Raw genomic sequence first — 10,374 nt, forward strand, 5'->3', positions numbered from 1 at the left:
TTGTTCTGGCTGCACCAGGTCACCAGGTGGTCAGTCTCCCACCTGTAGGCAGACTCGTCCCCACCAGAGATGAGTCCAGTGAGGGTGGTGTCATCCATGAACTTCAGGAGCTTGACGGACTGGTGACTGGAGGTGCAGCTGTTGGTGTACAGGGAGAAGAGCAGCGGGGAAAGAACGCAGCCTTGGGGGGAACCGGTGCTGATGGTCCGAGAGCCTGAGACGTGTTTCCCCAGCTTCACGTGCTGCTTCCTGTCATTCAGGAAGTCTGTGATCCACCTGCAGGTGGAGTTGGGCACGTGCAGCTGGGAGAGCTTGTCCTGCAGCAGAGACGGGTGATGGTGTTGAAGGCAGAGCTGAAGTCCACGAACAGGATCCTGGCGTAGGTTCCTGGAGTCCAGATGCTGGAGGATGTAGTGGAGGGCCATGTTGACTGCATCGTCTACAGACCTGTTGGCCCTGTAGGTGAACTGCAGAGGGACCAGGAGTGGGTCAGTCAGGGATTTGAGGTGGGACAGGACCAGGAGTGGGTCAGTCAGGGATTTGAGGTGGGACAGGACCAGGAGTGGGTCATGATCAGGGGTGGGCTGATGGTTTGTGGCTGGCTGATGGGCCTGTGGGGGATGGCGTCAGGACTGCTCCATGTCTATCAAAGTGACAGTAGAACTCGTTCAACTCATCTGCTAGACAGAGGTCGTTCATGGCGTGGGGAGTTTTCGGCTTGTAGCTGGTAATCTGCCTGAGCCCTCTCCAGACAGAAGCAGAGTCACTTGCTGATAGCTGTTGTTGCAGTTTCTCAGAGTACAGTCGTTTAGCATCTCACACCGCCTTGCTAAACCTGTATTTTGACTCTGTATACAAGTCAATAATTAATCCTTATAGTAATTATCCAGTGCTGTGCGTGCCCAGTGAAACTGAACAAAACCAGTAAACCAGTGAAACAAGTTTGTGCGAGAACAAAAATAAATGTATGTGCCAGGAGAACGTTCCCCTCACCACAGATCCTCTACTATTGGTATTGGGAGCCATGTGACAACACGCGATCGGCAAACATAAAAGCAGCCACGGAGATCTTGTGAGCCAAAGCTTTGGAGTCGCCTGTCATCCAAACAAGAGGGATCAACCAACATTAAATAAAACCCGGCAGCTCTGGAAACCGAGCAGAAGGCTGTTGCTGTTCCTCTTCCTCTGGCCACTGACGCGCTTCCGAACGGAGATGGAACCACGTGTGGTGACCTGGAAATTATGTGAGTACGTTGCAGCAATATGGTGCTCTATATATAATATAATATTCTCTTTTGTTTCGACACGTCGTCTCAATGAATCTTTTCATTCCAAAGATTGTACGCAAATTCAAAATCTTACCTAAGCTATCAGCTGCCCCCTCTGCCTAGTTTACTTTCTTTTTTTTACAAAATTATACAGACTGGTGGAGGCTTGACGGTTTCTCGAATTTGATGTGAATTATTTTGTATCATTCATCAATAATTCATCTGAAATCATTATTTGAAGATACTGCGACGTAATGTCTGGGATTCCAGCTCTTCAGGGCTTTGGGCCATTCTTCTGCCCGACCCCTTCCAAAGTCCCCATTACATTCTTACGATTGGATTTAGTTCTTCTTGTTTTTTTTGTGTATGAATACATATCGATGGCCAAAGAGCAAAACCTCCTATCTGAAAAATTTACTTTTTGGGGAATACAAAAAAAAACTTGTTTACTTGCAGAATGCTTATTGTTAAGGATACCCAATACATAATAAGAAAAACAATACAAAAGAAAAGAAAAAAACATTAAGATGCAGATAGGAGATTTTGCACTTTGGTCATCGACATGTGTAGAGATATTAGTGTACATGTACTGCATTTGTGTATTAATGTGTAGATTTAACCCCCCCCACACCCCCTACCCCCCCGCTCCTTCCCACACACACGTATTATGTATTAATTTATAATGGCTTCTCCTTGAATCATTATTATTCTTCTTTTCTTACGATTTTTTTTCTTCTTATGTATACATGTATAAATGTATGTCAATCGGGATATTTGTGTACATTTACTGTATTTGTGTATTGTTGTGTTGATTAAAATACATCCCATATTACTCGACACCAGAGCACCCTTTTTAGTCCCAAAGTCTCATTAACGTCTGCAGCTGCACTCGTTTAGATGTTTGTTCTGCATCATTCAGTGTTTCTTAACAACTAAGATATTGCTCAATTTTTCACCCAGCAGCTCAACAAGTTAGTGCAAGCCCAAAACATAAATATTTGCCCTTGGGCCATTCTTTTGATGTTCTGGTGCCTACACCCCTGACACTGTCACCGATTTGAATTTTGTTCTTCTTGCTTTTTTTCTTATTTATATCTACAGTGATATATGTGTACATGTACTGTATTAGTGTTTAGATTGAAATACATCCCCTGCACACACATGTATACACAATAATGCCATATTTAAAGAATTATTAATCAATTAACTAAATTATGTGTCTTTTGATTGTTTATTAATTTGTAATTGCTTCTCCTTGAATTGTTATTATTCTTTTGCTACAATATGATTTTGTTCTTCTTGTTCTTTTTCTTATGTATATGTGTATAAATGTATCTATAGAGATATTTATATATGATATATATATATATGTACTGTATTTGTGTATTAATTTGTAGATTGAAATACATCCCATATTACGACCTCACCTTAATCGACACTCCTTATCACACACACACATGCACAGACACACACACACACTCTTCAGTCTAAACCTGTTATTCTGCTCAGTTTATGTCCCTTTTGTTTTCGTGTCTGTTTTACTTTTATCATTTCTTGGGTCGTATATGTGTTCATAAGATCATAAGTACAAAACAATAATCAAAGTTACCGCTATGTGCCGAACCCAGATTATTTGGAAAGTGGTTTGAGTAGGATAATGTCTAATGCAGCATAAAGACCTGACCCCCTGTGACCTCTGAGCTCTTATACTAAGCTTAAAGAAAACTGTGTCACCAAGCAGAAGAATGAACTCAGAAAACAATATTCATGTTTAATTTCATGGCAGTTTTTGAAATGTTAGTCCTCTAAGGACATCAGATCAGCTTCATTCGTGACTCACCTTGTTGAGTCTTAATGTGATAATGTATGACCGTGGTCCAAAATAGAAAAGTGACACCATTGTGGATTTCATAATGCGTAATTAAGATAATTTATTTTCTTTTTTACTTTCTTTCTTTAGTAGTTTGTAGACCTTTTATGTGATGAATAAAGAATTTGCTTTGCTTGGTGAAATGCATGTTAACAGTTTATTTAACAAGTCTGTAATTTCTGAATAATATCCTATTAGGAATTGTAAGATGTTTACTTGAAAAAAGAGAGAACCTATGTAATATGGTACTGATTGCACGGGGAAATAAAAATAGTCAATGGTTTCACTTCCATTTTATTAATTTGTAGTGTGAGCTATAGGGCAGTGATTCTTAACCATAGGCAGACATGAAAATCCATCACCTTTCAGCGAAATTCGCCGTTTTGAAACCAAAATATGTCATCCATGTGAATCACGTAGATCCGAAGAGTTTTTGGGAGAGAGGGGGGGGGGGGGTCAACTGTCCGCCGTTTCTGAGATTGGAGTGGGACACGGAAAAAAAAAACCTGAGGTCGTGATCATCTTAGCAATAGAAGATCTTTGACGTGTCGAGTCTTGGCCAATCAGCGTTAAGATGTCTACAGCGGCTTCATTTCCCTCCCACCAGTTTTTTATTCGAAGCTAGTCAGCTAGCTAACACGTTAGCTAACGTTGTTGGAGAGACAGCAAGTGAGAATACTGGCAGCGGAGAGTCCGTGGCAGCGTGTGACGTCAACCAGGAGAGCGGCGAGTCAGCGGCGCTGCAGTTCTACCTACTGACACCTGACTACATATAAGTTCTACCTACTGACACCTGACTACATATAAGTTCTACCTACCGACACCTCACTACATATAAGTTCTACCTACCGACACCTCACTACATATAAGTTCTACCTACCGACACCTCACTACATATAAGTTCTACCTACCGACACCTGACTACATATAAGTTCTACCGACGACACCTCACTACATATAAGTTCTACCTACCGACACCTGACTACATATAAGGAGAGGACAAGGGAGATTTTATCCAACTTTTATTTTAATAAAAAAAACTAAATGAGTTCCCGCCGTAGGGTGGCCGGGCTACTGTTTATAGTTAAGGGTTTAACATCTACGTGTAGAAAAAAGTGTATCCTCTAGTTAATTATAATCTATATAGTGATGCGGTTATAATCGCTGTCACACAGAGAGAGGTGTGCATGTTCAGGTTTACTGGTGGAAACATTATTCAGTGTTCTAGACTAACAGTGATGTCTCCTCAAAGTAAAGTGGTGTAACAGTATGACATAATATGGTCAAATAAAAAGGCTGGTACATTATACATGTTATGGCATATAAGTGTAATATTACGAAGTAAAATGTAGTAGTAGCAAAACAATATTCAGTATAGTACAGCAGTATTGCATATTGTAAGTATTAAGTCTACAAAATATATATATACACACACACACTACCGTTCAAAAGTTTGGGGTCACTTAGCAATTTCCTTATTTTTCAGAGAAAAGCACTGTTTTTTTCAATGAAGATTACATTAAATTAATCAGAAATACACTCTACATTGTTAATGTGGTAAATGACTATTCTAGGTGGAAACGTCTGGTTTTTAATGAAATATCTACATAGGCGTATAGAGGCCCATTTCCAGCAACTATCACTCAGTGTTCTAATGGTACATTGTGTTTGCTCATCATAGAAGACTAATGGATGATTAGTAAACCCTTGTGCAATTATGTTAGCACAACTTAAAACAGTTATGCTGGTGAGAGAAGCTTTACAACTGGCCTTCCTATGCATAGCATCACATGTGTGGGTTCCATTATACTCTCTGTTCTTGTTCTTAGAGATGAAGGCTATTCCATGCGAGAAATTGCTGAACATTTGTCTGGGTGACCCCAAACTTTTGAACGGTAGTGTGTGTGTGTTATGTATGTATATATATATATATATATATATATATATATATATATATATATATATATATATATATATATATGTTTGTATGTATATATGTATGTATATATATATATCTGTATGTATATATATGTACACTTGGGTATTGACAAAAGAAGAATTAAAACCCATAATGATCATAGTTTGACAGCTTCTCGACGAGTGACGCTGTTCGGCACTGACTCGCCCGTCACTGCCCCCCCCCCGCCCCGCTGGTGTCACCTTTTTCACCCCTCATGAGTTTGCAGGTCTGACTGTAAATGTTAGACCCAGTGACATCTCAAAATGCATCAGATTGATGCTTTAAAATATGGAATATTTAAATTTTTCTTACGTTGTTAAAATTGCAGAAAGAAATTGCTCAACCGGGAATCAAACCACTGATCGTCAGACAGTCGCAATTGATTGGAGAACTGACATTACCATAGATATTGCCCAACTGCGAGGGAATCTGGGAATCTGTAGTTTTCTCAAAGATGGAATAATCGTGGTAAATCTAACAATATCAAGTTCAAAATGTCAAACATATGGAAAAACAAGCAAACTATGAAGACGGCATCATAGAATCTCTCCGTGCTGCAATATAACGATCCAGTCTGCTCAATCAAACCTCAAAGAGGGGGAAATATCGCTCATGATGGAGTTCTGTGTGTTTCACTCTCAATGTGTTTTTCAGTTGCTGTCAGTGTGCTGTTTCTCATGCGGTACCCCGGCCATGCTGCTGGTGTCAGCCCGAAGGAACATCTGGCTATGTGTCTGAAGGACGATGACTACCAAGTGCTCCTGGACACTCTAGAGAACGGCCTCCCTTCCATAGATACATCCCATCATGTTGTTATCGTCGGAGCTGGCATGGCTGGACTGACGGCTGCTTGGCTCCTGGAACAAGCAGGACACCAGGTACGCGCTTCAGGCTCATGTGCTACACATGTTATTATAAAACCACTGGACAACGAAAAGGGCCAGTTGATTAACCTGCAGGGTCTCTCCTCAGCTCCTCCGACCCCCTTTGATCGGGTTAGTTTGTGATCATTTGCAATGAGTTTGCATTGCATTCACATGTATTTAGTGTACGTAGTATGGGCAGTGAATATCAAAAGACACTCCAGCTAGTTCGTTTTGATCATCTATGACCTTTGAAACATTACAATAATGGACTTGCGTGTATTCATCTATTCGTATGAATCTGTTCAACAAGGTGACCATATTAGAGGCTAGCGGTCGTGTTGGAGGACGAGTGGAGACCTACAGGAATGAGGAAGAAAACTGGTATGCTGAACTGGGAGCTATGAGGATCCCAAGTTCCCACAAGTGAGTTTATGTAACTCCAATCAAATTATTGACCCTCTCAGACTGACATGATTGTTAAAAGCTAACTCTGTCAACAGAATGGTCCACTGGTTTGCTGCAACGCTGAAGGTCGAACTGAATGAATTCATCATGGATGACCCCGAGACCTTTTACTTTGTCAATGGGGTGCTGGCGAAGACGGAGAAAGTGAAAAACAATCCTGATATCCTCAATTACAACGTGACGGTAGAGGAAAAAGGGAAATCAGCCGACCAACTGCTAGAAGAAGCTTTGAAGACGGTACGTAAGAGAAAGAAGGAAAGATGGAGTCCAAAGGTCTTCACTGAAAACCACAAACCTGCTGCTTTAGCCATTCGGACACATGAAGTGAATTGTCAGCACAAGAAAGTTGCACAAGTTCACACATTGACCTTTGGTTATTAATTCCCTTGCACAGCTTGACAAGCTTTTGCACTTTACCTACCTTTCAATAGATGATTCAACTGACTTCATCAATGCAGGTGATCTTTTTCCTTTGCTTTTTTTGCAGGTGAAAGATTTTGTGATGGAAAACAGTTGCGAGGATGCACTGGCAAAATACAGTGGTTATTCTGTGAAGGTAAAACACAATGTGACGCCATGAAAACTATGAGTAAAATGACGCCATGAAACTATGAGTAAAATAAATGATGTGAATCACAACCATACTATTGGTTTGAAACGGGCAGTTAATGTTTAGGAGAAAAACGTGGCTTCAGCGTGTGTTTGGAGAACAGGTTCTCCATCCTTAATGTTTCCATAAATATATGATTACTAATGTATAAAAACGTCACGACAGAAAATCGTTAAGTAGACATATTTTTGACACATTTTAAGCCTTTTGGTTTTGACTGCATGACATTTGTTCATTTCACAGGACTACCTGGTAGAAGAAGGTCTGAGTTCAGAAGCAGTGAGGATGATTGGTGACCTGCTGAATGAACAGAGCCTCATGTACACGGCGCTGAGCGAGATGATCTATGACCAGGCTGATGTCAATGATGACGTGAAGTGAGGCCCAACATCCCACACTGTCAACTACTCAATATGGGAAAAACATTTTTGAACAGTAGAATAAAAATTGTTAAATCCCCTATATATATATATATATAATGTACATCAGCTGTTAACTTATTTCATGAGGAAACCAATAACTTGTGAATGATTTGAACTAAGTCAATGTAATTCCATGGTGGACATGTAGCATCAAAGTACATTTTGACTTTTTACCACTTCTGTTCTGCAAACAGCGTTTACATAGTTAGACCATATAAAGTTGTTATGGCGAGCTTGTTGAGAAACAATTGCCTCGTGATTTCCACCAATATATCCAGCTCTTTTAATGCTAAATGCTCCACAGTGTTCACCAGCAGATTGTTGACTTTGTTGGAGCTGAGCAGGAAATGTACGAAAGGAAGGCCAAACGTTCGGCTAATTTGATTAATGTTAGTTTGTTAGTCTGTCTTAGATTTGTTGTATTATAGACAATGGCTTCCAGTTATAAATCAAACCTTGATTCTGATGTTGGCCGCCTAGAACGAATCTCTCCCAGTCTGCATCTTTCAAACAGTTAATAATCATCTCAATATTGAACTATAAATGTGGTTGCTAAAACACAGCACATGAACATATTGCAAATCTGCAAGTCGCTCTACTAGAATGTATTCAATAAGAGTATCTGTTTGTCTTTCTGTTTTTAAGATACTCAGAAGTGACTGGTGGGTCGGACCTTCTCCCCACAGCTCTTGGTAATGACCTCAAGGTGACCCCTATTATCCTCAACTCCAAGGTCAAGCTCATCAAGCAGTCAGAGGAAGGTGTGACTGTTTCGTATGAGACAGGCCAACCGCCCTCTTTGAAAGACATTTCAGCCGACAGAGTTCTGGTAACAACCACAACCAAAGCTGCCCTCTTCATGGACTTTGATCCACCACTCCCCGTTAAAAAGATGGAGGCACTGAGGGCAGCCCACTACGACAGCTCCACTAAAATCCTCCTTACCTTTAGTGAGAGGTTCTGGGAGAAGGACGGCATCAAAGGGGGAAAGAGCATCACTGACGGGCCCTCACGTTACATCTACTACCCCACCAACAATTTCCTGAAAAATGAGACCATTGGCGTCCTCCTGGCTTCCTACACCTGGTCTGACGACTCCCTCCTCTTCTTAGGAGTGAGCGATGAAGATCTTAAAGAGATGGCTCTGAGAGATGTGGCAAAGATCCATGGGGATCACGTCAAGTCTCTCTGCACAGGAGTGGTGGTGAAGAAGTGGAGCCAGGATCCTCACAGCTTGGGAGCCTTCGCTCTCTTCACGCCCCACCAGCATGTAGAGTACGCTGAAGAGCTCTTCAAGAGTGAAGGCAGGGTGCACTTTGCTGGGGAACACACAGCCTTCCCTCACGCTTGGATCGAGACATCCATGAAATCTGCAATCAGAGCTGCTACCAACATTAACCAAGAGGCCGCTAGAACTCAACATGACGAGTTCTAGGGCTTTAAATCTACTTTCTAGGGAATATCTGTTTAATATAGCAGTAATGAAATGTTCTGGTAAAATGTTTGCGCAGTTCAGAAAGTAAAGATGAGAAACATTACAAAGAAGTGTTGCACTTTTGCTTGGTTTTTATATCTTCAGGATTGAGGGTCACAGCTGACCTTCATAAGCTATTTGACAATTAACATAACTTCATGTGCTGCATATGTAAGGATCTTGAACATTTTCAAAGTAATTCAAATCAGGATGCAAAGACTCGCAAAACACAGACAAAAAACAACAGACATGATCTTCAAAAACCAAACCACAGCAATCGGCTCCCATTTAGACAACTTTAATTTTGTTGATTGGATGAAGTAATGGTCCATACAAAAATCTAAAAAACTCAGCTCATTTAACAAGAAACACTCACATTTGTAACTTCGAACAGGTTGATTTGTCAGGCATTTTACACTCTAAAGTATTAATTTCTGCTTGCTTATGATATTTGGTCGGCCCAGATCTGTGGTTTGAGCTCTCGTATGAGTTTTTGCAGATATGTCCTCTCAAATGAGTGACTTGTAAACTCAAATTAGCGGTCTATCCTGTCAATTACTTAATTAGTGCACAGAAATTAGTTACTGTTATCCTTTTCTTCTCAATCCTCATTTCTGCATGTTCAGCAATTTTGTCCAGCTTTGGTTGCTATTAGTTGGGGGCAAATACATAGTTTAAGTTGTCAGGCAATTGATCTAAATGAGCTAATTATGCTTAATGAGTTTTAATTACATTACAGGTACATGTGGATGTACTAAATATGTTTTATTTGAAACAATACTGTATTATTTTTTACATCCTGTAAAGATAATAAATGTGTTCCAAAATTGTGAGCATGAGTCATTTACCTTAATAAGTTGTATAGATTGTGCCTACTGGTTCAATAGTGTACAACACTTACTATTACTAGTTTGAGTGCATGTGAGTTGCATCCAATTTCTTTGAGGGAAGTTACACTAAACACATGGCATTTATCAACTATATGAAGCCAAATAGTTTATATCACAACTTAAATTGCAAATACTATATTTTAGTAATATTAGTAACACTAACGTTAGCTTACTAGTGCAGGAAAGTGTCTCTACTTCCCTCTTAAAGTAACGTAGCGTTACACAGTAACTTTACTTGAGAAGACTGTGCTGTCTGTAATTAATGTACATTTGCAAAATGCCTGGCAAAAAGGAAATATGAAGGAATAATAATGAGCTGTGTTACCTCGCTGTTGCTGAAGTTGAAGTGGACTCTGGTCAGAAATGTTGGAGCTCTTGCTCCGAAATTGTGTCGAGAGAAGCAAGTGTCCATCGGCACACAGCATTATAGTCTTGTTCCTATATTTTATGCAATGATATCATATCCAACCTGCTATCCTCCAGCATATTGCCTGATGATTAGTTACACTGAAACCTTTAAATATAATTTGCAAGTTGGCTTTATTATTT

At 40.2% G+C, this 10,374-nt stretch overlaps 1 protein-coding gene across 1 annotated transcript; it reads left to right on the forward strand.

Moving 5' to 3' along the window:
- Positions 1–1,094: 1,094 nt before the first annotated feature.
- On the forward strand, positions 1,095–9,768 carry LOC306734224 (L-amino-acid oxidase-like). Its single transcript, XM_079215566.1, has 7 exons — positions 1,095–1,244; positions 5,753–5,976; positions 6,275–6,387; positions 6,465–6,666; positions 6,917–6,985; positions 7,283–7,416; positions 8,107–9,768. Exons 1-7 carry the CDS (start codon positions 1,214–1,216, stop codon positions 8,894–8,896), a joined length of 1,563 nt encoding a protein of 520 aa, XP_079071692.1. The 5' UTR covers positions 1,095–1,213; the 3' UTR covers positions 8,897–9,768.
- The last annotated feature ends 606 nt before the right edge of the window (positions 9,769–10,374 follow it).

The sequence above is a fragment of the Taurulus bubalis genome (genome assembly GCF_910589615.1).
Source record: "Taurulus bubalis genome assembly, chromosome: 3".
Classification (NCBI taxonomy): Eukaryota; Metazoa; Chordata; class Actinopteri; order Perciformes; family Cottidae; genus Taurulus; species Taurulus bubalis.